Source organism: Hypomesus transpacificus, chromosome 25, assembly GCF_021917145.1.
Source record: "Hypomesus transpacificus isolate Combined female chromosome 25, fHypTra1, whole genome shotgun sequence".
Lineage (NCBI taxonomy): Eukaryota > Metazoa > Chordata > Actinopteri > Osmeriformes > Osmeridae > Hypomesus > Hypomesus transpacificus.
In genome coordinates, this window is record NC_061084.1 from 1,042,298 (window position 1) to 1,069,356 (window position 27,059).

The 27,059-nt window shown below is 47.1% G+C and overlaps 2 protein-coding genes across 7 annotated transcripts; one reads left to right on the plus strand and one right to left on the minus strand.

Moving 5' to 3' along the window:
• Positions 1-8,438: 8,438 nt before the first annotated feature.
• Positions 8,439-11,765, minus strand: rce1a (Ras converting CAAX endopeptidase 1a). The gene is made up of 8 exons (XM_047049058.1): positions 11,452-11,765; positions 11,036-11,138; positions 10,675-10,758; positions 10,393-10,471; positions 10,005-10,172; positions 9,565-9,636; positions 9,368-9,430; positions 8,439-9,164 (listed from the first exon to the last, which is right to left on the minus strand). Exons 1-8 carry the CDS (start codon positions 11,616-11,618, stop codon positions 8,938-8,940), a joined length of 963 nt encoding a protein of 320 aa, XP_046905014.1. The 5' UTR covers positions 11,619-11,765; the 3' UTR covers positions 8,439-8,937.
• A 22-nt stretch (positions 11,766-11,787) lies between these two features.
• peli3 (pellino E3 ubiquitin protein ligase family member 3) lies at positions 11,788-25,831 on the plus strand. Of its 6 annotated transcripts, none has more exons than XM_047049055.1 (10): positions 11,802-11,870; positions 12,346-12,404; positions 12,507-12,598; positions 13,085-13,221; positions 18,684-18,884; positions 19,736-19,865; positions 20,178-20,279; positions 21,941-22,192; positions 24,789-24,977; positions 25,213-25,831. In XM_047049055.1, exons 4-10 carry the CDS (start codon positions 13,211-13,213, stop codon positions 25,810-25,812), a joined length of 1,485 nt encoding a protein of 494 aa, XP_046905011.1. In that variant the 5' UTR covers positions 11,802-11,870; positions 12,346-12,404; positions 12,507-12,598; positions 13,085-13,210; the 3' UTR covers positions 25,813-25,831. The 6 variants fall into 6 exon arrangements, with proteins under 6 accessions (XP_046905007.1, XP_046905011.1, XP_046905008.1 ...); XM_047049053.1 differs by lacking the exon at positions 12,346-12,404 and adding an exon at positions 12,163-12,306 and having other exon boundaries at positions 11,806-11,870; XM_047049054.1 differs by lacking the exon at positions 12,346-12,404 and adding an exon at positions 12,001-12,306 and having other exon boundaries at positions 11,830-11,870.
• The last annotated feature ends 1,228 nt before the right edge of the window (positions 25,832-27,059 follow it).

Consider the following 27,059-nt stretch of genomic DNA (forward strand, 5'->3'; position numbering starts at 1 on the left):
GATGTCATCTATTCATCTAGCACGAATAGAGAAAAGATGTCATCCAAAGAGACACAGGAGACACCCTGCGCTCCGCAGTCAAAACACTCAGACACCGAGCTAGTCACCCATCTAGTCCCTGTCATCTGATGTAGACTGCAACATAACATTGCAAAAGCCAGAACGATGGATAAACTGGCAAGCTGAAATGAACCCAGCGTCGGACGGAGAGGAGAACTGATTTATTGCATGGGAAGACATCTGTGCTCGCATGCCCAAGATGTCTTAATTCCCCCGGCATCTGGTCCATCGGCAGGCTCCAGCGCTTCCTCAGGATGGAGGTGGCCAGGTCAGCTCAGCCTGGATCCATCTCCCAGTCCGGGATCTGGTTACACAGCCAGCAGGTGTTGCAATGCTCATTAGTCATGATGTCAGAGACACCTCACCTTGTGATGGTGTGTGTGACGCCCTGCTCCTCACTGCGACAGAGAGACAGAGAGAGAGAGAGAGAGAGAGAGAGAGAGAGAGAGAGAGAGAGAGAGAGAGAGAGAACGTGTCTGTGTGGTTTTCATAGTTTATTTCCCCAAGCGTAGCCGACGGCAGATACCCAGATTTCTGTGTGTGTGTGTGTGTGGCAGGCCCAGTAGACCCATGTCTCCTTCACAGTACATTGGTGTGACCTACATAGGGCCTCTAGAGGAGATAGAGCCGCGTCATCCTTCAAAACAAACAGAAACACCACAGCTCAGGCAATATCCTGCCATGAGATGACTTATTGATAAGACACGCACACACACACACAGTCATGTGTGAACTTTCAATTTGGAAAGTTCGACAACAACCCCTTCCAGCTCCCCTGAGAATCAAGGTGTTTGCTATTGGATACAAATTGGTTAGTCAGTCTACAAGTGTTGCATAGTAACTACCTGGCTACGTTTCCTGGGTTTTCATTTGAACCAGGTGGTAACATTTTTGGATATGGAACATTAACGTTCATAAATTATTCTGACGCTTGCGACTGCAGCACAAAACACTTTTACGGATGTTTGGCAACAAACAGGCGATAAGTGTCTTTGAGATGGAAAGCAAGGGAATTGTAATAATCTATTCACTCACTCACACACACACACACACACACACACACACACAGACAAACATGCATACAAACATGCAAACACAGGAACAGTAGTCTCCTACAAAGTCAGAGGCTGTTTCTCTTTCATGTTCCTGTGTTTTGTTTCTCTTGCAACCTCCCCCTCCAGACCTTGAGAGCACATTCACAAGACACACAAACTCTTCCTCCAACTGTCTCAACTTCACGTCCTTTTTTCTCCGACCGACACACAAAAACACACACATTCACACCAAATCATAGGCGCAACTGTAATTCATGAAGTTAAAGCTATTTATCAGTAATATCCAACTTCAACCTTAGTGCCTCTGAAGTTAATTGACTAAACCCGTTTCTGCTCCTGATGGCAGATGGGAAACTAGAGACAGACTCCTTAAGATGTAAATGTTTTTAATGTATCTGGCTACGACACTAACTCCTAAATGTTGTCTCCTTTTGTGTTTCTGTCTGTAACTATGTTTGTATGCATGCTGCTGCCTGTCTTGGCCAGGTGTCCCTTGAAAAAGAGATTATTAATCTCAAATGGGTCTTTCCTGGTTAAATAAAGGTTATTATTATAATCTCTCCACGACTGACAAAATAATCATCTAGGCCAGATTTCTCCCTATTTCCCAGCCCGCTGAGGTATGGAGACGAAGCCTTCTCTTTCCCCTTCGTCTCTTTCATTCCACGTCTCTTTCCAACTCTTGCCCCATCCCTCTCTCTCTCTCTTCTGTTCTCGCTTCCTTGCTCTTCTCGACTTTAATTTGCCTCTGTCCTCTGTCCTCGGCAGAGCGAAGGAGGATGCGGCACACTTCAGCGGGAGAAGAGCTGCAACTAGCAGGTGTGCACGATTCAAGAGGCTGCGGGGGAGTTAGGGCGTCGTGCGAGTCCAGATACTGCAGTGTGCGTGCGTATGTATGTGGGTGTATGTGGGGCTGTGTGGGTGTGCAAAAGGGAAAAGGCAAAAAAGGATAAAAGGTGGTGCAGTCATCAACCCATCCACCCACACAAGTCTTACAGCTTCTGAGGAACCCATTAACTGCACAATACAGGCTTTCTGACATCGTTGTTTGGTTGTAAGATTCCGAAAACATGAACCCCATAGCAATCATGACCAGAGGATGTGAATCAATAGCAAGAAACTGAATTTCACAGAGGTGATAGAACAATCCCTCTAAGCTGTGTCTATCCAACACTTATGGACTGTGACAAGAGACAAGGGTTGAGGTGAGATGCAGGAACCACAAAAACACTCTTACAGTAGATGTAAAAGCAGGAGGAAAGCCTCAAGTCAAACATCAAATCAAAACCATTTCCCAGGACCAGCCCAGCCTATACAGAAGATGTATTGATTAGTAATCAGTCATAATCGATGTGAAATCTCAGAAGAACATTAGCATGTCAGTTCAGGTGGATTAACATTCTGCATGTCATACTTAACACAATCCAACGTACCCACATGAATTCTCAATCAATCATCCACTGGATATAATGAGCTTTAATTCCCTGACAATTCGGCAAGAGCTAGGACTGCGAGTTCAATACCACACGTGCATCTTGAAAATAACATATGCAAAGGCCGTGGTAATCTGTTCCTAGTGGGGGTTCTAGCCGTGCAATACATTTTGGACGGCAAGGCCTTCTAATACAAACACGCGTAAATAAGCTATACATTCATTAATTGTTTTCAGGGATGTCCTACTTGCGTCTAATAAAGGTTCGTCTGCAGAAGACAAACCTTTATTAGCTGCCAAATCAAACTGTAAATCCATCCGACTTACCCTTTTAGACAAGGTGAAATCTTGGATTGTATTTGTCCAGGAGGGCCCAAAGTACACCCAAGCCTGCTTGTCGTTGCGCAGCCAAAGTCCTTCTCAAATAGATTGGGTGGGAGGTTTAGTGAATCTTAAATTGCTTCGCAGTCCAGACAGTGAAAATGATTCCTTCTCCACCTCCTCGTCTGACGAGTTGTCATCCCTCTCACCCAGCTCCAACTCATCTTCTCTCTCCTGCATCCACAACAGCTTCCCATTACCTTAGCTCTCTGGTTGCTCCTCAGCCAAACTTTGAGGCTTATTTCTGCTCTGTTTAGGCCCTGAAGATTCTGGCTAATACATTTTAATGATTACTCTGTTGTTAGAATTTTGTGATGTTCTGCCTTGACTGACTTGGAACGGCGAACGACGACTTATTTCAATTAGTGCTTTCAAACTGCAAATCAAGATCAGCCGTTGCCCGTTGTCGACATGGGTGCATTTATTTACGTCAACAAAGTACACAACCCGCAACACAACCGTGTTTTATAGACCGTACATGGTTTTATTTATTTTAGTATATATTTCAAATCTTCAACATTTTGGGTAAATTGTAGACAGGCTAGTGAATTTGGAGGTGATGGAGCGCGCCGTGGTCCTGGAATGCAGGAGCTCTGAGACTCAAAGTTCCTGCACAAGTTATCCACTATTAACCACTAACAAAATCCAAAATGAAATTAGAAAACGGACATAACAAACCAAAATGAAATGTTTGCTTTTTACATTTATAGTGGTGAACGTGCAGGTGCCCATCGGCCAGCACCCCTACCTCCCACGTCCTTGCATAGGCCTGTATATACGCATCAGGTTCACCAGATAGCCCTAGTCAACATCATTAAGAAGGGTGTAGAGTGAAAATTCTGCTTGCTACAGATAATAATCTTTTCTAACCCTCCTTCCCACAACCACAGCAGGTATTTTTCCAGTCGTGAGGGCAACGATTTGAGAAATTTTTATGTCAGGCTTTTCTAAGCGATCAGAGCCAATGACTGAAAGCTGAAATTCTACACGAATTGCAGAAAGGGATGACAGAGATAGGGAGAGAGAAAGAGCTGGACTGTTATGGACAAGGTGAGGGCCAGAACACCAAAGGAATGAACAGATGACATTAAGAAACGTGAATGATTCATAACACTGTGTGGAGGATGGAGGAAGCCAGGTCGAGCAGTAACTAAAGGCAATTTGTACAGGCCTACAATTGAAACAAAAAACAGCAGAATGGGCCACATAATTTAGAATAGTGCCATGACCACACAACTTTGTCATATTCATCCTTTAGAAATTGAATGACAACCCATTTGTAGACTGATGAAATATAAGCGTTTGGGCTGCATTTGTGATCTTGTGGTCTAAAAACTACTGGTCTAATAACACATTGATTTGTGTGGCCCTGATGACAGAGATATATGCTTTTTCATCTTTTTCATTATTCAAGGGCATTGTATTCCAATCAGGACAATTTATTCTGGCTCCTGGAGTTCCAACTTCTGACTGTGATACTTGGCTTTTATTTTGTAAGATACCACAATTCCATGATATCTGGTGGCACAATAATAAATAAGGATTCAACCCTTGTGCTGCCTTCGGGTCACATGACCCAAAGGTTCATAACGAACCATCGTTGTGTTTACCCAATTATACCCAGTACAAAAACGAATACAAATAATTGTATTTTAACCTTCACATTGTGGGGGGTCTGAGACAGACCAACGGTTAAAAGAAAATGCTTCACTTTGTTTTTGTATGCAGTAAAGTTGTCGCAATACGAGGGTGGTTCACAATGACTGATGGGTCAGAATGACCCGAAGATAACACAAGGGTAAAGCAATGATCATGTGGTGTTTATATATCTGTGTCGTCGCCCCCCACCCCCCCCCCCAACCCCACACACACACGAGTGATAGTGAGTTCCAAATGTGTCGACAATCAATACTTCTTCCTTTCTTTCCCCAGCAAGTGTTTTCATCTCACATGCAAAGACCATTAACATAGAGATAGGTTGAGGACATCTTTATTGCTTAACACACTGCTGCACCCCAGGAGAAATATCAAGCTGAAGGGCAACCTCACCCATGGGGATGTAGACTAAAGCACATTATATTGCACTGAGAACCTCTCATGTGTTGACTTGAATAGCAGGGGCTGAATTTCTTAATACCAATGCAGGGGAAAATATGTGAGGCACAGGTTATAATGACCCTTAATGATGTTCGGAAGAGTGAAAATCCTAATATCATGTTGAGGTGTATTGTGAAAAAACTGTTTAAACTGACAATTGGCATTTGGAGTTCCCTACGATTTAAAATAACATTGGACTCCACAATAATGTGTTAATTTAGCTTGCATCCAAAGTGATGTACAGGGGGGGTTGCAAACCTGAGACCTGATCTGCAGTAGAGTGTTCTACCACTGAGCTATACCCATCCCCATGCTCTACCACTGAGCTATACCCATCCCCATGCTCTACCACTGAGCTATACCCATCCCCATGCTCTACCACTGAGCTATACCCATCCCCATGCTCTACCACTGAGCTATACCCATCTCCATGCTCTACCACTGAGCTATACCCATCCCCATGCTCTACCACTAAGCTATAACCATCCCTTAACAGTAAATTGGAAACATTGTTTGCTTAGTAGAATCTGGGGACAGACAGAAATTGACATTCACAAATTGTCAGAATATGTACTGTTAGAATGATGATAACCACAGTGCATGTGGATTTACTGTTTTCACCGGTCTATATCTAGCAAGCAAGCGTCCTCAATACAGTGGCATTGAGGTAAGAAGAAAATGAGAAGACAAAGCCAGAGATCAATGGGGAGTTCATAATCGGATTAGCTGTAATCTGCAGAGAATAACTTTCTAGTTTATTACCGAGACATTCCCACTTTTCCAGAAGTAAACATGTAAGAAACAAGTGGCAGGGTTTAAAGCTAGGTAGAATTGTTTTTATGAATAAAAGCCGACACACAACATAAGTGCCAATTCATAAAACTTTCTCGTTTATTTACAAATTCATGACATTTTGTGATGTGATTCAAAGAATCCTGTAAAAGATTGTGGTAAAAACACTGTCTGTTCAGTTGGTAAGTCTCCAAAAAGTTGCATTGCACAAGATGTAGCTGGGACAAAACACGTGCATGCAATATTTTTACATTCAATGTAACCAAAATAGATTTGATTACAAAATAAAGTATTCGATATAAACATCTAAATAATCCTATTTAACAAGCAGATTCATCTAATCTCGAAAATCTACAATTTAAATATTGTTCTCCTTTAGTGGTTTTATTAAAATAGCAGAACAATGCTGCTGGTCATATGGCTAGCAAAAATATAAATATATTTTTTGTTACTCTACCATTGTATTTTTCACTTTCAAATACAAGTGTAGTATAGATCTACATGGATCTGTTTGGCTTGAACGTTTTGGAGGACAGAAAAGTGTTTCTCTTTTCAGCAGAAGCAACATGGGTTCTCTTCTGAAATGCTCTGCAAACATAGCATAGCAGCCTTTTTGCATTTCAAGTCAATGACAGGACAATAACAGTAGGAAGGGAGCCAGAAACAAGATGTCAAACTACGGTGACAAGTTTGATTAGGAGTTCTTTCCAGATAAATCGGTGGTGTCTCCAAGTGGGGACAGAATTATTAGGGGGATTCATTCATTCATTCAACAATTGTCGATGGATTTGCTCCCCTCTAACAAATCCACACTGCTCACAAGGGTGGTGAACTGTAAGACACCAGACAGGTAGTGATGGAGGAGAAAGAGTGTTTGTAATCTCTCCTCCTTCAGCAGAGAGGTGCACATCCACAGCAGCCAATGGCTCCATCTAAAATGGCGCCCAGGAGCCGACGCCAGAGGCAGGAAACAGTTGGAATTCAGAAGATGTGAGTCACAGTGACGGAAGGGCAATCAGGATCTTCAGAGAGAATACTCAAGAGACTGAAATTTTGGAGGATTGAATGTTTGCTGCTCAACATCCATCTTTTCTATCGGGATGGGACGTAATCTAGTCAAACGAGGGAGAGAAGACGAGGAAACGTTGATTGGTTTCAAAGTGATGAATGGCTAATGTCAGGAAACTAATAAACTGACTGATGAGCTCCTGAACACTCAACATTAAAACTGTCCAGCTAAAGTACTTTGGCGCCCCCTATCGTACTTTTTAGATAGGTACAGTACTGTGTCGGTAAGATGTCATTCTTGGAATTCCCCCCAAAAAGGGCCAAATACTATATCTATTACATATAATTGAACTAAACATTTGAAATACTGGCACAGCACTTCTACTGATGCCAACTCTTGGCAATAAATACGTCCACTCTTCACAACAATGGGCATTGTTTTCTATCTATATTTCAGCTCTGCACTGAAGAAATTCCCTGATTTGGTCCATTTCCATCAGTAAAGTTATTGCTAAAGATGTCATTGTCCCTCCTTCAAAATAGACATATATAGACACTGGCAAACAGTGAGAATTCATGCTGATAACTCAAAGGAACAAACAGTACATAAAACATTTGCATACTGTTCAAGCAATGACTCAACCTACTTTGACATCACATTCACATACATTCAGTGAGAGTCAACCAATCTAGTTTCAACCTACACTTCACTTCTGGTCAATAGCTATTTCTACAAGTTCTAGTTCATATGTTCTTAAGCGAGAAAACATCTGTCATCTTTCCCTGACATCGGTTGTGTTCAAACTGACGATCTTACATGTGGAGCACAACTACAAACGATCCAATTACCCTGCAACACTGGGTGCCACGGACTCCAGCTCAGTAGCCAAATAAATAACAAATCCTCTATAGCATGTCCGCCACAACGAGACCAAACGTCATATTCCGTGACCTCAGAGGGCAGAAAAGCAGAAGTGCTCTGACAGCGAGAGCACACCGGGAACACGGGCCGTACGGTGCACGCCGTCTCACGACCAGTTCAGCTCGCCGCGCGCACGAGTGGCGAACGCGACCAAGACGTTTGTGACGTCCGTGTGGCGTCACGTAGCAGCATGGAGAGTAAGGGGTTCGAGCGCGTCGTTCCCACACGCGCGTGGACCTGCACCTGAGCGTTAGGGATTCACAGGGGCTCAACGGGCCCCTTTCTTTAGCATTTCCCCTCCAAAAGCTCTCGTCAAAAGGCAGCTAAAGCAAAAAAGGAGTACTGTGGAATGGAGATCTGTAGGTCATGGTTTTGATATAGCACCCTATGCCTTTGTGTGTCGAGTGCACATTCTTGCAAGAACGTACACTACTCAGGGCATAAAATGAATGGAAAGCATGGTGCAGTGAACAGGTAACAGTAATGTTGGATTTGTGATTACAGGCCACTATCTGCATGTTATTTGGAATAGTTAAAAGGAATGAGAAACTGTTGAAGGTAGCTTAAGAACATATTCAAGTGATGTTATATAAGCAACCACTTGGCAGGTAGGTGAGCAAGACTGGGAGGCCAGCTTGTGGAACCGACTGAAGAAGAGGAGAATTGTGCCGCCGGGGAGGGGAAACGATCCAGAGGGAAAAGAATAATCAGCAAAATGTACAGTGTATGCATGCCCACTATAAGAATCCCCTCAGGCCTAGAAACCAACACCTAACTGCGCCAGAAAACACCATGAGTACAGAAACATGCGGATGGATATAAATAACTTGTTGTTTCAGCATCTAACAGAACATTTCTATAAAACACAGACTTATTTGACTATGGGTTACACTGACACCTTGGCCTGATAATATCACCCCCTGTTGAGCACTAAGACCACATCTTGACTTACTAAGAGGTCAATGTGACCTGAACATGGGACATGGCCACCTGATACACCTGCTGCCTTTAGCAGCAGTCAGCTAGAACTCCTGCAGTCCTGACTGTCCATAGCTAACCTGACAACACAAACCCCAGAGGACACCCCTATTCCTAATCCCATTTGGACCGCCCCTCCATTCAGGCTAGGTGAATGTGCTGGAACCTTCCATTGCATGTAGAGGGGTTGTCACGTCATTTTCAAGTTTGGCTCAGGAGCAGGGGGAGCCAGAGGAGGCCGACAGGGTGCAGACAGGGGTGGGGAGGCCGTAGAAGAGGGGGTCGGTCATCGGGAAGAGGAGGAGGAGGAAGAAGAGGACGCCTAAGACGTAGCAGCTGAGCACGGTGAGGCGGTGTTGGTGCTCCAGGGCCGTGCCCAGGGCGGGGAAGCCCATGTAGTTACAGAAGGAGTGACACAGCACGGGGCCCACCAGGTGACCTGAGGACACAGGAGGACCGGTATTTAGCATAGCACACTGGGGGACAACAGAAAACAGGACTAGGTCCTACTCAGACGGACAGCTCGTTGGCATAGCACACTGGGGGACAACAGAAAACAGGACTAGGTCCTACACAGAGGGACAGCTCGTTGGCATAGCACACTGGGGGACAACACGAAACACGGAAGGGAGACACCCTGACCTGTTCTGATGAAGATGAAGGCGGTATAGGCTCCAAAGATGGCCGTGTAGGAGAACTGGAACGCTGCAACGTCAAACACAAAACTCAGTCGGCAGTCCTTCAGATGGCTCTCAGCTGTGAGACCCTAAAGGGCTGAGACCTGAAAGCCCAGATGGCGTACACAGAAGACAGAGGCGTTAGGAAGGTTCCTTCCGTACCTGCAGACAGAAAGATCCCAGACACGGTTCCTTGCCTGAAGCGTAGCAGCTCTATCACGTGATGAAAGTGGGCTGCAAAACACAACACAACGACACAGCAAACATCAACATCAAACATCGGGGAGTTAGGTGGCTGAACGGTGAGGGAATCGGGCTGGTAATCTGAAGGTCGCCAGTTCGATTCCCGGCCGAGCCAAATGACGTTGTGTCCTTGGGCAAGGCACTTCACCCTACTTGTCTCGGGGGGAATGTCCCTGTACTTACTGTAAGTCGCTCTGGATAAGAGCGTCTGCTAAAATGACTAATTGTAATTGTAATCAACACACTGACGCTCAGACCCCAAAAGTGCAAAACAACTCCTTCTGAAGGAGGATATCCGTTTTGCAACTTTCATTTGCGACCTCCGCTACAGAGTGCTGGATTGGGACGGACAGACTCACCCACTCCGAAGAAGAGCGGGCAGGTGAAGATGGCGGTGGAGGGGCCGGCACAGGGCACCAGCATGGGCAGCATGCAGGCTCGGAACACCAGCTCCTCCGTGAGAGGAGCCACCACCTGGTTCCTCAGCCAGCGCATGTCACTCAGACACAGGGCCCAGAAACAAGGGTCTGTAGGGGAGCGGGGAGGAGAGCCGGTGGAGAGGGAGGAGGAGGCGGGCAGGGGGAGGAGGAAGGAAGAGGAGCAGGAGGAGAGCCCGAGGGAGGAGAGCGGGAAGAGGAAGGGAGAGAGAAAGACAGAAGGAGGAACAGAGAAAGCAGATGGGGCTTATTAGTAGTACAGTACTGTTTGTACACCCGTGTTTGTGTGTGTGTGTGTGTGTCCAGTTACCTAAGGCCACTCGTATCCCATCCATGAAGCCCCAGGGACAGTCCATAACCAGCTGGATGAGAGGCCCAAGGAACAGCACCTAGCGACACAAACACCCATACTCTTATCTCAAGATGTACATATTGCAGTTGTGAAAAGAGTTCATGGCAACAATCCATCTATATTCCCGGCACCTCATGTCACACGTTAGTTATTATTCTGTACTCAACATACGGTATATCAATCTACTATATCAACCTATCTATCTGAGTACTGATGTGGTAGTGGAGTGGTGTGTGTTACCATGGTGAGCAGAAGAGGCAGCACGATGGCAGGGAGAAGACCCTCAAAGCGGACCCCCATCAGGGCCAGTAATGATGGGCCAGGCTGGAGATGGAGGGACACATTTCAGTCATGTTCACCTTGGCATTATGTCATAGATTTATTTTTATATGAAAACGTTCAGAGCTTCTTATAAACAACTATAGATAGTAATAGGCTCCCATCGTTGATGCCCTGAAGCACAGATCAGTAGACAGGCTGAAGACGTCACGTCTACATGGCAAACCGGAAGTGATTGCGCAATGAGTGCATAGTCCATCTGGAGATGAGAACAGAAACTCTGAAGTGGTCCGTTCATTATGTCACAGTCACTCATACTCACACTGATGCCCGTGTATTCCTTCCATGCCCATACAAAGACTGGCGACAGAGCGGACACGATCAGGACACTTGTGAAGCGTCGTTTTATCACGGCTGGGTGGTCCCTGCACGAGCACACACAGACACAGTTGCACGTGATGGATCACAGGCACACGTGTCAATGTGGCAATTTGTAAACAAACCCCCTTTTACTGAGGAAACCGATGAAATACGGCTAGTTAGGTTCGTTTGGTTAACCTAGCAATGCAATGCATTTAGTTAGCCAACTAGTATATCTTAATGTCGTCCTGGTAACCTGAGCCAGTAGGTGCTAGAGCATGCCGCTTCCGTATTAGCTATGCAAGCTAGAAAGCTTAAAATAGCCTGCTAAGCCGAGGGGCTGCGAATGGCCAAGAAAGTATGGTTTAAAAGGCTTACCTGGGCAGATCACTTCTCCATACGTATAAACTCCCAACATAGGAGCAGGCGAGCAGCAAACAGGACAGAATTGATACCCAGCACAATCCGTCAGGAGGCACAAACTCGCCATTGCTGCTCATCGGCTTGGACACAAGATTTGGCGTTAAATCGTCATCCTCTACCATGGCGGAGGGTCTACACGAAGATATTAGTTAGTGTTGTGTTAAATCTTTAGACACTTAGTGAAAACTGTTCTTTAAGCAAGCTGTGCAAAATTATTTGACGCTGACAGTCCACTAAACATATATTCCTGGCGCTGTGTTTTGACGTCATTGCGTGGCGTCAGGCGCTGACCTACACCTTTAAATGCTACTGGCTGGTTTTATTGTTGCCAACGCCATTATAATTGTGTGCAAGAGCGTTATTGCTCCAGAGTGGTAAATATATATAATTTTAGTTATCATGCATATTATAATGTTGTATTCCTACTATGTGTATGATACGTGTGTGGGCTACTGATATAATGCTGCTTTTATTGGCCTAATTTAAAATACTTTTAATTTATAGGCAACATCTCAATTCTGTCTCTCCACTCCAGTGGCAGTTTACTAAGAACTACGATACAACTGTTACACAACCTGGTGATGCCTTTGTATGAATACATAGATAGCATATTGTTGGCTATTCACAAACCACTGTTTGGTACCTATATATCTTTTCATACTGTAGCCCATTACTGTACGGAAACAAAGCGTCACGGGCGTAGGCGGGATCATGTAGGCGGAGCCAGTACTTTGTGGGAATCTGAAGGCGGGCTTACGCAAGAATCACGGAATCCTGACCAACCGCGGAGAAGCATTCATGTGGCCAACGGTAGATCAGTGTGACTCCACTGTTTTTTGTTTTTTTAAGGAGAGCGCTAGAGGGAGATGGGCGTAACAACGGGGTGTCTGGACCACGACTAGTCTCCTGTAGGAATGAGCATCTCGCAGTCTCCAATGTACCCTATGACAACGGAGAGGCGATGCAGACTGATCGGTCATATGGTTGTTCCCTCAAACTTGCATTCGCAGGTGGTGTTTTAACAGAACGGAGCCCAATTTTGAGGCCATACGGGGATTGACAACTCAAGGGAATTACAACCTCCGTCGGCAAACATCAGCGGGTATTTATTGAACCGTCTACCTGTCCAATTATTGTACAACACTGTTGATGCTGAACACGCAAGAGAGTGATCTTGGTCTGGCTTGTCTGTATGTTTATTCTTCGTATATTGCAGTCATGTCAGGAATAGCCTGCAAGAAGTCTGTGCGTGTGCTTGGGTTTGTGATGATGTCTTACATTGTAGTATTTATTTTCTGTGCAGTGGATTCCCTTGTGTAGCCTATACTCCCTTGCCTCGCACGTTGTGCTGTGGAGGTGAAACGCTTTAGAAAAACAACTATCGTTCAGTAGGCCCTATGTACCTTTAAATGCTGTTATGCTAATTAAGCACATAAACACGCTATAAACACTGCTTTATAATTGCCTGCCATAATAGCATTTTGATCCCATAGTTTTATCGGCATTAAACGGAATTATAAAGCTGTTATTTAAACACGTTATTTATACCAATATGGAATATGTTATTTCTCCATGTGGTATGTTGTAGGCAATCTGACAAGGCCTATATCGACTGCGTCTTCTTGGATAGCGATCAAGCAACCGCCTCTACACTGGCACTGGGAGACGCAATCCGCTGCAATCTGCAAGTTGAAGTCATAGGGCAGAAACAGCCATGATTATGCTGTAAGCAGTCAAGCGATAAGACAAATTTAGCACTATATACAATTGTATCTTGTTGGATGCTGCTTTTCTGTGATAAAAAAAAAATGTATTCTGTCTTACTAACTGGTTTTATTTGGGGAGGCAGTTGTTACCCGTGATGATGTGGATGATGATGATGATGAGGGTAGATGGCTCAAACTCAAGCATAGGCCTACTTTGAGCTCAGGATATCAAACGTCAAGTGCTTACTGGCCTATATGTCTGTTTGGGTATTTTTTAGGGGTCAGAAAATACAAGATTGCGTATCAACAAGAGGTTAATAAGATTTAGTGTTGTAATTTGAAGAGGTATTCTTAAAATTGGTTTGTGTCAAGATATGTCATTGGTGTGAACAAACATATTTGAAAGCATCCTCAAGAGACTCCTTAACAACGTCTGTCTTGCCCTGAGTTCTCTGAGATGGGGACTTGCTGTGCTTGTAAAGGGCCGTGCTGGGATTCCGACTGGATTCTCTCTGACTATTACCCGCCTACTGGGAACCTGTCTGTTTTGTTTTCATCTATCTCGCACGCACGCTCCCGCTCTATCTCTCCTAGTACATAACACCAAAGAGCAAACAGACAATAATAATGACGACTACTCAACTCACAAACCCCCCAAAACTAATATGAATCTCACTCAGACCTGATAATGATGAGAATTATTAAAGGGGCTGTCTGCAGTTTTACAGCTTAAGCCTGCATGATGGATGCTTACTCATACAGGCCTCTGGGCATCTGTGACACGAAGGTTACAGGGAGGAAGATAGGAAAGGAGGGATGGAGGGGAAGATGGAGGGAGACGGAAGGCAAGAAAGAGCGATAATTATGAAGCGAGATAAATAATAAAAGAGCAAAGGAGGAGAGGCAGGGCAAGAGAAATGAAGATGAGTCAGACTGTTTCTTGGAGTGTGTTTGGTAATGGATCCTGTGAGGTAACAAAGCAGCCCACCTGTGTGTCTTCTCTAGTGCCAAAGGGGTCAACCGGGGAGGAGGGGCTGGCACTGACAGGAAGTGGTTCATCCATTTTAAAGTGTTTGTACAGTATCCTAGGCCTGCATGGCATACACAGAACAAGCACGCCTCTTACTGAGACAAATATTGAATAAATAGTATAGCCCTATGAAAGAGTTGCCTTCTGAAATCTTCTCAAATCACTCAAAGGTTTTTCATTTGTCCTCTCTCCATCCTCCCTCTGTCCCCTCTATCCTCTCCAATCATCCTCCCTCCACTATACCTCCATTCTCACTACATATATCCTCTCTCCATCTATCCATCACCCTCTAAACCAGGGGTTCTCAAATCTTTTGGGACGAGGGACCCCTTACAGGGGTGAACATTTTCCAAGGACCCCCCCATAATTGTAACACCCATTCAGCATACCCTTTGTGCTCTTACCTGGACACAATATGCTTGTTTTATTGGTGCAAATGGTCCCCATCTGTAGATTATAATATTTGTTTTACTTTTTAATGATACAGCACAATTTTCCAATGTTATAATGTAAATGATTTTGCCGACCCCTTGGCTATGGTTCGCGGACCCCACTTTGAGAACCACTGCTCTAAACATCCTCTCGCCTTCCACTTAGTCCAACCAGACAGGTCCAGCAAGGCCAGACAGGACTGCAGGATACTCACTCCATCACTGTAGCCCTACCACACACACACACAAACACGCACACACATCGTTGTTCACAGACACCCAGGTGGGCTGGGCCATGGGAGCTATGAGGCTCTGTCTGTTCTAATAATAGGGTCACATTCAACCATAGTGGACCTCTCTGTCCAATAAGGGGCTAGAAATAGCCACCTACGACTTGAAAAGAAAGAAGCTTTTACATATAAAGTTCTGTTTCCAGGTCAGGAACTGGATCTGAAATAGCTCTATCTAGAACCAGAGGGTTCACTTTGAACAAAAGGTACTATGCAGCGCAGTTTCATGAAGATCACAGTGGTTGTTTTACAAAACTTTGTTGGTAGCATTGGCAGGGACAAATATATAGGCAACCAATTGTGTAGTATTGTATAGTGTAGACATACATCTTTGACATTGATCTGATAGAATATAGAATGTAACACGTTAATTACTGCTTTTCTTAGTTAAAACATATTCTGATGTAGCATCTTGGGGCTCTGTTGTAATTACCTGCTTGTTTTGTGTCTAAGAGACTATATTCTATGGAGCTCTAAACAGTGTGTGATCATTGACATTCAGCACACGAAAAGAAAAATCTCAGATAACAATAACACTGACTACTACAGGCAAGTGGGATACAAACAATAATTCAGACATGATGATTTGTCCCAAACTGTAATTGAATGAGCACCTCCAGCCATCTAGTTTATAGTCGACCATCTGAAAACTGGAGTGCAGATTACAAGAAATCCTTAAATGGTTGAAATGGGGGGGGAAATGATGATCATGTTGTCAGGAACTCATAATTTATTCTGGAGACCATTTCCTGGTGTGTATATTTAGCTCTCTGTTCATTTGTGGCACTGGGTAGAGATAGAAGAGTTGCCTCACTCTCTTTCTTTCTCTCTCCCCCTCACTCTTTCTTTCTTTGTTCCTCTCCTCACCCACACGCTCCACACACAAACACTCCACACACACACACACACCCTTCCCCTGCAGAAGAGACAATGGAGGGAGTGGATAGAGGGATGGAGTGTAGTTCACGTGGAGGCTACTGGAGGAGGATGAATTTTGTTTGTAAAAACAAAAGCATTATCGATGAAACTGTTGACTTGGTTGTGCTGTCTGATATTGGCCATTTAACCTGTAAAATGCCACTTTGATCGCCTTGGCTCTGTAAAATATGTTTATTCCTGCTAGCCCTACCATGCAGTCTATATATATGGAATGTGTGTGTGTGATATATATAATTCATTTCTCTTTGTCCTCCTTTGTCACAGCAGCTTTTCTTTGTCTCTCTCCTCTCTCTCTCCGTGTCTCTATCTCCACCCTTCTATCTATCGTTCCCTCCCTCCTTTCATCCCCCTCTCCACCCCCAGAATGGGACTGTGGGTTGATTAGAAAGTGCGTGGCCCAGAACAGGCAATCCATCACCCTGCCAAGCCCCTGCACAGGCGCGCCTGCGCACACCCAGTTACACTCGCAGCGTATACACCCCAGGCCCCTCGCCCCGCCCTCTCTCTGCCTCCTCCCAGCCCCTCTCGCCTCTTCCTGGTCAGTCTCTTGTCGCCTGCATGTGGTCTCTGCTGGAGGCTTTGTGTGTCTCCTCTGGGTCCGTCACACATCTACAATGTCTGCATCGTCTCTCTCTCTCTCTCTCTCTCTCTCTCTCTCTCTCTCTCTCTCTCTCTCTCTCTCTCTCTCTCTCTCTCTCTCTCTCTCTCTCTCTCTCTCTCTCTCTCTCTCTCTCTCTCTCTCTCTCTCTCTCTCTCTCTCTCTCTCTGTATACCTCTTCTTTTCCTCCAAGCCCTGTCTTTTCCCCCCCTCTCTTCCCCTCCCACTCCTCTCCTCCCTCCTGTCCTCCCACTCCTTCTCCATCCACCCATGCCACTATGTTTTCCTATTTCTGTCCCCTCCTCCTCCTCCTCCACTCATGAGGCCCTCCCTCCCTTCCCTGCCTCTCTTCCTCCTCCACTCATGAGGCCCTCCCATCCCTGCCTCTCTCCCGTCCTCCGCTCGCTCCCCAGTGTCCACTCTCCCTCCTCCACCACTCCACATCCAGCCAGAGCAGCGGAGCAGATGTAATGAAATGGCGACTGCCTGCATGAACCGACCGTCGGGTCACCTATCATGTAGTCATGAGGGGATATTCTCCTCTTTGGGGATCTATTAGAGGGCCTCCAGTCTAATGTTCACATCATGATCCAATTGCCTGCTGGGAAAGGTAGTTCATATGCTGTTTGTCTGAGTACTCATTTGGAAGAGCTTTGAAGGCAGTCTAGTATAACCCCAAGGTTGTCTGGGGTCTGAGCCATATTGTGTTCACTAGGGAAAGGGGGCTTTGATTTGGGTGTTGTTCCAGATCCTATTATAAATGTTTGTGTTGTTTCCAAAGCTATTATCTTATTCTCCAAAGAGGGAACAAAGCATTTACTCTGAGGCTGTGATGTAATTTCAGTTCTTGCTACAGTGTAGGTGTCCTCGCCCACTCTTTATTAATAATAGGGTTTTGAATTAAACATTGTCAGGAAACCTGGCTTAATCTCTTTGCCAACAGAGACAGGCTTTTTAGAGATGTGTTTTTCCTTCCCAAAAGTGCTCGTGTCAAAACATTGACCTGAAAACTCCCTCTATATACAACACACCACTCCTCAAGGATAAACGAACATTTCCTCTACTCTTTCATTGTATATTTTATATATCTAGAGCTTGTTAAATTAGGGTCTTCAAGCGCCCACCTTAAACCCATGTGATATTATGCAATTGCTTTCGATTCTCATAAAATCTTATTTTTTGTCCAATTTGTTTAATGCCAAGGGTTTTAATTTGACGGGCCTTTCCCAGCCGAAAGCCTGAAATGCCACAGCCATAAACCTTTAGTAGAAATGAAAACCAATATTGTTGAACTGGCTTCACCCGGGGTTTGGACACGGCGTTCAGGGAAAGGTTGCAGCCCCCCTGGGGTTCGTTAAGAAATCTCCGACACGACAGCTTGTCGATTGATGGTTATCTGGTTGTTAACTTTAAAAGCTTTGGAGAAGTCTGCTCCATTGTTTGTCCCTTTGTGGATGCTACCAGACTACCGTCACGCTTGCCAACAGATGTAAGGCCTCAATCGGTTAACCTTGGAACAATGATCACCGTTGGGTCCATCAGAAACACAGTACTGTTACAAACCGGAGCCATCGATTCAGGCGTCTGTATTTTTGCCTCTGTGAAGTATGTACAGTATGTACTCTTCTGTTTACTGAATCTCATGTATACTGTCCTTGTGCTTCGTTGATTTCGTTGAACTGCAGAGGAGATGCGAGCGCCTCAGTCACGTAAAAGGGGGACGCCAATTATAGCAGAGTAATGGCAACGGTAGACCAACCTGACTGCACACACACTGGTGAGGGGAGCGTTTGTGTGGATCACTCCTGGATTTGATTGCTGTTCTATTTTAGGGGGGCGCAGGTCTAAGGATAGCAGGGAGACACTAATTCAAAGCTCAGCTTGTTGTTGGTTTTATTTTCATGACTCGGCAGCTCGTAGTAACGACGAAGGGAGGATCACAGTCGATATGCTAATCCTATCTCCACGCCTACTGTACTGTAGTCGATCTGACCACAGGGGTTGTTGGATATTCAGAGGCGAATTTGTGAGTGCGTGCAGCTGTGAACCCTGGACTGTACTGTTTTGATCACTTCGGATTTGGTCCTTGATGCTTTGTCTCCTTCCCTCCATCACTCTCTCTCCCTTCTCTTTCACTCTCTCTTCCCTCTCTTTCTCTCTCTCCCTCTCTCTCCCCTCTCTCTCCCCCCCCAGCTGTGAGCCCCCGTTGTGGCCGGTGGGCATGGTTTTGGAGGGCAGCTCGGAGGCCCTGTGTCCCCCCCCATCTCTGGAACTGCGACCGTCTTGCAACAAGAGCCAGGCCTCGCCCCCTCTGGGCTCGGCCTCCCAGCCCCACGAAGGCCTCTTCCCGGGGGACAAGGAGCCAGTCAAGTACGGGGAGCTCATCGTCTTAGGGTGAGACTCACTGTGGCTGGCTGGTGCCTAAATGCTTTTTGCATCTCCTATGTGTGTGTGAGAGAGTGTACGTGTGTGTGTGTAGGGGGGGGGGGGGGGGGGGGGGGGGGGGGGGGTTGTGTGTCAGACTGCGCAGCAACAAAGTGCCCTAAAGGAACAATAGCATTAAAGTATGATCTGAAAATCTAAACGCTTGTGTGTGGAATGTAACAGACCGGATAATCTACTGCACCTCTAAAAAGCCTTTGTCATGTATCCGTTAGCAGGAAGTCCACAACACTCTCCTTGCCCAAACGACACAGCCTCTAGGACCCTGAAGCTTTAGGATGTAAAGCTATCATTCCGTTCCAGCAACCCCATGCAAAATAGTTCATTTGACTCCTTAACAAAGCTGTCAGTCTGACACCGACCCACCGGGGAACCAGACAAAAAAAAAAAAAAAAAACACCACGACAGAGACGAGAGAGGCGTCTACACGCGCTGAGACGTGGAGAGAGAACCCCCGTGGTGTCTGATTCACTCTCTCCCGTATTGATCTATCCAGAGATGGGTTATGAAAATGGCTTCGCTCTCCATCGATGTGATTAAGAGGGAGAGAGAGAAGGCGAGAGCATATTGCTGCAGACATTTTTATGGCCTCATCCAATCATGACATTTGCGGGAGACAGAAGGAAGCCAGTGATCATATATTGGATGTGATCTTCTAGTCAGAGCCCAATGTGGCATGGCAATCAAATCCTTTGGTCCTGGCTTAAAAGAGTCATTTAAAACCCAAGGCCTTTATAATAAACACAAATGTCATTAACGAAGCAAAATGCTGTATCCCCCCCCTCCCCCGATCATGTGAGCAGGCACAATGGTTCTCTGACCAATGGGGATAAAGGTCGCCGAAGAAGTCGCCTAGCGCTCTACAAGAGACCCAAAGCTAACGGGGTCAAACCTGATGTCATCCACAATGTTGCTACCCCTCTGGTGTCAAAGGTCAGTGGTCATATCAACAGTATCACAACTAGTGGCTTTTCTATAGATATGTATTTTGAAACAGGCACCAATTTTGAAAAAGGCAATTTAGACACCCTCTGAAAAAAAGTCGATGTTAAACTGGTGTTAATAGTCTTAAACCAAACAAATGCAAAATGTTTCATCTTTTGTGAACTGGGTTGTGTAAAATGACTAAGTATTACAGTAGATGTGGTAGGCGATTCATGAAGCGTTTTTAAACGGGCTGGATATGAGCATGCTCTACTGTGCGTGTGAGGGCTCCATGGTCACCGTTTTTTTGTGTTTCCACAGGCTCTCAGCAACAAAAGTCAGCACAGCATCTCCTACACACTGTCCAGAAGTCACTCTGTCATCGTGGAGTACACACATGACACCAACACAGACATGTTCCAGGTCAGTGTCACCCTACACAGGACACGTCCTGCGACTCCTCGCTCCTGCATAGCGATCCTGTAGAGAGGAAGGAACTCCAGTTGGTCTGGCTGCAGACAGCATTTTTTCGCAGTTCTTTTTCTGTCACGCACAACACACACACACACACTTACTCATACAAACCAACTCACTTTCTTCCTCTCTCACACAAAAACCGACAACACACACCTCAAGTTGAGCAGATGTCCCAGCTGCTGAAAAATGTCATTTGTTAGCTGACGCCTCAGAGCTCCCAGTACTGCTAAGTCATGAGACGACTGGGATGGAGAGAGAGACAGAGAGAGAGACACAGAAAAAGACAGAGGGAGAGAGAGAGAGAGACAGTCAGAGAGAGAGAGAGAGAGAGAGAGAGAGAGAGAGAGAGAGAGAGAGAGAGAGAGAGGAAATAGAACAAAACAGAGAGAATAAAACAGAGTGGGGGAGAGATTGGGAGTCAGGTAGAGCAGACAGTCTATGCCAGCTATCTATCTCTCATCCCTGTGATGAATGTAAGGCCCAACTACTGCAGACAGAAGACATGATGGAGGTGCTGTGCTGCAGTCCCTGTCTGTCTGTCTATTTTCCTGTCTGTCTGTCTGTCTGTCTGTCTGTCTATTTTCCTGTCTGTCTCTCTGTCTGTTTGCTCTCTAACTCAACTGGCTGTCATGTCAATTCTTCTATTTTCCTGAAAATGATTGCCCAACACTTTTCACAAAGACAAATGTGGCAGGTGCTGGCATTGATCCTCAAGCAGGTCATGGTCATTTGTCATTTTCTGTAACAGAAAGTAATTGAAAAGACATGTTCATTTGAATGTTGGCACCCCTTAAATCAACTAGCAGAGACAATCCCCTTGAAAGATTTAAAACCTTTTCACACATCTCACAGGCAGGTAATTGATGGGAACAATAGCTGGTTGATTCCATCCTCAATCATCTACTACGGACATCAGCATTTAAATTGTTATAGCTCAGGTAGCCAACAGTTTGGCTAAAGGCAAACGCACGTCTGTCAATTCTCTGCATGCTTAGCACACAACCGCAACAACAACAAAAAACATGTTTACCTTCATACACCTATACAACGGGGAAAATCAATATTAAACTTACCCAAGTACAACACAGAACGTTTCACGGCTCACTTGGTGGTGTGAATCCGATACATTGTTTTCTGCTTTCGTTTGGTAGTTCAATTCGAGTCATTTCATTTCCATCATGCAACGAGTTCTTCTTCTTCGATTTTGATGGCTGAGGGTCTTACCAGCAACCAGGTTTGTTAACAAACGTGTTTTATAATAATTAGTTTGATTAGCATCCGCCATAGTAGCAACCCTACAGTAAACAAACATACATGCTGCTTTGTTTATGGGTGGCGATAAATTAAACCCACACGCCCCCAAAACCAGACTAGAAAACATGCCTTAACAAGCATACTTTCCTGACAAATTGAATGCTCACTAACTTTAGTAACATGAAAAAAAGGAAGGTGTTTTAAAAGATATGTCATTATTTGTGCAATTTGAACACCAAACTTGCGGACCTTTAACCAGCTCCTCCTGTCTCAAATGACTTCCATCGTTACTCCGCTCGACGTTGCTCTACTCTGTTATCCTCCACTGACCCCCCCTCCCTTGCTCCCCGCAGATCGGGCGCTCCACGGAGAGCATGATAGACTTTGTGGTGACGGATACCGCAGGCAGCAGCGGGGGCAGTGGGGGGCAAGGCCAGGGGGCGGCCGGAGAGGGGGGAGGAGGAGGAGGAGGAGGAGGAGGAGGACAGTCTGCCCAGAGCACCATCTCCCGCTATGCGTGCCGCATCATGTGTGAGCGTAGCGCCCCCTACACAGCACGCATCTATGCTGCCGGCTTCGACTCCTCCAAGAACATCTTCCTGGGGGTGAGTATGGAGCGCACGTGTGTGTCGGGTGGGGGGGTCTTTAGGGTGGAAGTGTGTGTGTGACGTGTGTGTGTGCGTGTGTTTGTGGCAGTGACCCGTGCATGAACAGCTTCCGGAATGAGGGAGTGAGTCAGTTTCCCTGACAACTGGGGCAGTGACAACGCTGGCGCCAAGACACCCAGGCGATGATGTAATATCTGTGATGAACGTCACAACGTGTGACATGACATACTGTGTGTGTGTGTGTGTTTGGGAGTGTTACCAGTGTGGGGGGGACTGCATGGTGATTGTATAAGCATGAATCATGCTCCTTGAATTGCATTTAGATTCCCTGTACTGTACTGCAGTTTAAAGATAGGATTAGTTGAGATCTGTGGACGTACAGTGACAGTTACACATGTACATTACATTTGACAGTATTATTCATTTAGCAGTCGACTTGATCCAAATCTATATACTCATAGTGCAAACACTGTAAAAAGTCCAGCGAAAATCAAGGACTAGCGGTGCATATAGTTCTATCAGTATGCAGTGGTCATAAATGTCAATATTTATAAGGCACAGTACAAAATTACCACATTTCAGCTACCAGGCACGGCAAAACAATAATATCTCAACTGCAGTGCAATAATCTCAAATGCATATAAAACGGAAATCCATGGTGATGTTGCGGAGCTGCACGCTCAGTCTCTGCGAGGTGAGCCCCCCCCCCCCGGGGAACCACACACTCATCTGCTCGAGTGAGTGTCCTCATCTTTGGGAGCTGCCGGCTGGAACGTTGCCCAGGCCCAGAGCAGACCAGACACCAAGACTCTCTTTGTTTAGAGAGATAAGACTATCAGCGGTCATTATCAAAAGTCACACGTCAGGGACTGCTACTAGACTCTGCTTGGTCAGGCTCCGGAGACCAGCGAGCTGTTTGGAAATGGATTCGAAACACAACAGAGAAACACATATATCAGAGAAACACACATATCAGAGAAACACATATCAGAGAAACACACATATCAGAGAAACACAGAAGTGTAGCCAGGCCGCACAGACGCCGGAGGAGAAAAGTGGAATTCTGGATTCAAGCTGTGGCAGCCTGTCGTCTGTGTTTGGTCGTGTACTTTGCGTCATGTGTGCGTCCTTTCGTGCTTTGTAGCACGGAAGCGGACGGTGTGTAGATGATGTGCGTGTCTCGTAGTTCTGTAAAGTCTCCGAGCCGCCAACGCTTTTGAAAAGGAAGACCGTACGAAGTGTGCAGTACACCATGGAGCAGGCTGGCGTTTGTTTGCTCACCCATTGACGTGTGAAGTAAGCTTTTGATACATGCTGGCATGCAGGCTCTCCTTCATCCTAACCCCCCTCCCACACACACACGTCACCCTCCATTTCCACATCCTGGAGGGTTACACTGGCAAGGGGGGGGGGGGGGGGGGGGAGAGGCGAGGCAGGAGTCCAGAGACTCTCCTCATCGATGTGAGTCAGGGACTCCAGGTCAAGGACAGACACAGTGTTCCAGACTTGCTAGTTCCCCTCACCTCCCTCTCCCCACGGCTCCTGATTAAAAAGGTCACGGTGGCCATATCGTATTCGTCCACAGGACTTTCATTTGTAATGATTTTTTTGGGGGGTGGTGGTGGGGAGCTTGGCAAGAGGAGGCTGGCGGCGAGAGCTAATGCCAGCTGTGACCCAGGACAAAGTACGACTGTAGTGCTCTGAAACACGCAGAGCGTCTGAAGGCTTGTGACACTTGGTAATGAAAGATGTCCCTCATGCATTATACACGACCCCCGGGAGAGGGGGGGACACAAGCGGGGCACAGTGAGTCATACACACAGATAACGTCATGTCCCATGCGAAGCACCGAGGCCTGTGTCAAACGAGCAAGCCTCTCCCCATCCAGCTAAAAATACTGAGAGAGTGAGAGCGAGAGAAGGGGGGGGGGGAGACAATGACCCAGCGAGAAAGGGAGAGAATGGCAGGAAAAGAGCGAGAGAGGACAGTAGGAGGAGGAGGAGGACGATGACAGATCCTCGCTGCTGAGCTGTTGTCAGAGCGACGCCGGAGTGAATAACCTCAGCAGGGCTCCGGTGAACTGGCACACACAGAATGTCCTTGGCAGAACGCAGAGGCAGGCTGTGCAGCCCACTGTTGTTGTGGAGGTGTGCGGAAAGCACGAGAAAAAACGAGAGATGGTTTCCAAACGTTAGGTGTGCGCGGGCTGATACAACGTTTGGGGTTGTTTGCCGATCGTGACAGCTTAGTCCACAGGTACATTCTGGAATTGTTGCATCGACACTGCTCATGAAGAGGGGCTGACACACTGCGTGTGAGAGTGTGTGTGTGATTCTGTGTGTGTGAGCATCTCAATGCTTTAGCCAGTATAGTACTCAAGTTTAGCCAGTATAGTAATCAGTTATACACTGCAGGGGCTAAATTTAGCATTGCGAAAAAAAAGCCCTGTTAGCTGTTTTATTCTCCCGTCTCTCTCTCTCTCTCTCTCTCTCTCTCTCTCTCTCTCTCTCCTTCTCTCTCCCTCTCTCTTTATCAGCCTCTCCATCACTTCCCTTGATACTAGTCTGCTTATGTGTGGGGGCGGGTCTCTTAGGAGAGAGCTGCCAAATGGCGGACGTCGGACGGCTTGATGGACGGATTGACCACCAATGGCGTGCTGGTGATGCACCCGGCAGGCGACTTCGTCCAGGAGCCGGCGCCGGGGGTGTGGCGGGAGATCTCCGTGTGCGGGAACGTGTTCGCCCTGCGGGAGACCCGCTCGGCCCAGCAGAGGGGGAAACTGGTGAGGAGGAGGAGGAAGAGGAGGTGGGAGGGTTTCTGAGCTCAAGTCTTGCTCGTCTGCCATAGGACAGGATGCCGTCATGTGGAAAGGAAAACGTCGGAAAGCAGCTGTCAGAACCTAAACCGATTTCTTTTCGCTAAAGTAATTGTGTCTATCTCTCTTGTCCTCCCCCCACTTTAATACACGCTTCCTTTAAATCGGTCTCTCTCGCCCAATCTCTCCCCTCCCCCACCAGGTGGAGAACGAGTCCAACACCCTCCAGGACGGCTCCCTCATCGACCTGTGCGGGGCCACCCTGCTGTGGCGCACCCCGGCGGGCCTCCGGCGCACGCCCACCCTCAAGCAGCTGGAGTCCCTGCGCCAGGAGCTGAACGCGGCGCGGCCGCAGTGCCCCGTGGGCTTCAACACCCTGGCCTTCCCCAGCCTGGCTCAGCGGGAGATCGTGGACAAGAAGCAGCCCTGGGTCTACGTCAACTGCGGCCACGTCCACGGCTACCACAACTGGGGCTACCGCAAGGACAAGGGCCCGGCGGGGCCCGGCGGGACGGCGCCGGCCAGCACCGGGGAGAGGGAGTGCCCCATGTGCCGGCGCGTGGGGCCCTACGTGCCCCTGTGGCTGGGCTGCGAGGGGGGGCTGTATCTGGACGCCGGGCCCCCGACCCACGCGTTCTGCCCCTGCGGCCATGTGTGCTCTGAAAAGACAGTGCAGGGGTGGAGCCAGATCCCGCTGCCGCACGGGACGCACGCCTTCCACGCCGCCTGCCCCTTCTGCGGCACCTGGCTGACCGGCGAGCAGGGCCACATCAAACTCATCTTCCAGGGCCCCGTCGACTGAGGGGTTGGTTGTGTGAGGTGTTCGGGGGTGGTTGTGGGGGTGGGGGTTGAGGTGATCGGGGGGGTGTGGAGTGGGGCCTCAGAAAGACAAAGACTGACTGTCGATGAGAGAAAAAGTTGAAGGCCTGAGGAGAAAACACTGTTGGACAATTTAACTTGTGGGGAAAGTCCCCAAAAAAGATGAAGTGGGTTGAGTGGGAATTGAGCTGTCCTGTGGGGAGGGAGGTGGGGGTGTAAATAAATGCTGTTGAAATGAAACCTTGAGCAGTGTTTGGTGATCCTTGGAGTTCTATGGGGCTCCAGTCTGGAGAGCGCAGTGTAATTCAATATCTGAATGCCACCCAAACCTGTGATTCAGCTGCTTTGGGCATGCACGTGCCCCAGAACCTACTGGAATGTACCGTGTCTGGTGCCTGCTCGTCAGGGTGAGATGGATTTCAAGGTCACAAGTGACGAGTAGAGGACCCACGCTCAGGGGGGAGGGGTTGTGAAACATGGCCCGGACTCCTGCACCTGAAACTCACTCAGTCCTCCTTGGCCCCTGTGTGTGAGAACCCCTCTCTCTCTTCCTCCGTGTCTGACGAACACCCCCACTACCAGTCTGCAGCAGCACCATGCTATAAATAACTCAAGGTCACCGGCAGCCACCATGCAACTGGGGAGAGGGGAGATGGAGGGGGAGTTTAGAAGAGAGAGAGACAGGAAGAGAGAGGAGAGACATAGAGGGGAGAGGCAGGGGGAGAGAGCTAAAGGGCACAGAGGGGAGAGACGGGAAGAGAGGCAGCAAAAAGGTTAATGAGGGCAGTTAGTGAGAAACAGAAGGGGAGGAGAAGAGGAGGAAGTGGAGGAAGAGAGAAAGGAGGACGGTGGGGAAACAGAGGAGAGGGTGATCGAGAGACAAGGGGAAGGTTCTAGAGGGAGACGACAGGAAGAGAATGAGAGGGACGAAGGGGAACAAGGGCAGACCAGAGCCGGATGCCGCTTACAGGTCAGGTTGTTGAGAATTCCGCATTTTAAGCAGGATATTTCACTCCCTCCAATCTGGTGGCCTCATTCTGAACTCTCTGAAGTCTAAATCTGAACAGAGCAGAGTCCGATCACAATCCAAACACCTACAACCCGGAGTTCCGGGGTTCTTACGACCCAATCGTGAAGGTGTCATAAATATCTTTGCTGCATTTCAGTGTGTGAGGCTGTTGTGAGGTTTACAGTCGCTGTGTTTGGTGGTGAGAGAGTCTAACTGCCGAC

What these genes read in the sequence shown, in the direction of transcription:
- peli3 (XM_047049051.1), top strand. Translation starts at nt 11,800, where the DNA reads ATGCTACTGGCTGGTTTTATTGTTGCCAACGCCATTATAATTGTGTGC. An exon ending in GGGGAGCTCATCGTCTTAGG is followed by an intron (nt 18,885 to 19,735) that starts GTGAGACTCACT and finishes TCATGTGAGCAG; the next exon opens with GCACAATGGTTCTCTGACCA. An exon ending in CTACCCCTCTGGTGTCAAAG is followed by an intron (nt 19,866 to 20,177) that starts GTCAGTGGTCAT and finishes GTGTTTCCACAG; the next exon opens with GCTCTCAGCAACAAAAGTCA.
- rce1a (XM_047049058.1), bottom strand. Translation starts at nt 11,618, where the DNA reads ATGGTAGAGGATGACGATTTAACGCCAAATCTTGTGTCCAAGCCGATG. An exon ending in TGGGATACGAGTGGCCTTAG is followed by an intron (nt 10,173 to 10,392) that starts GTAACTGGACAC and finishes GCTCCCCTACAG; the next exon opens with ACCCTTGTTTCTGGGCCCTG. An exon ending in CTTCATCTTCATCAGAACAG is followed by an intron (nt 9,165 to 9,367) that starts GTCAGGGTGTCT and finishes CTGTGTCCTCAG; the next exon opens with GTCACCTGGTGGGCCCCGTG.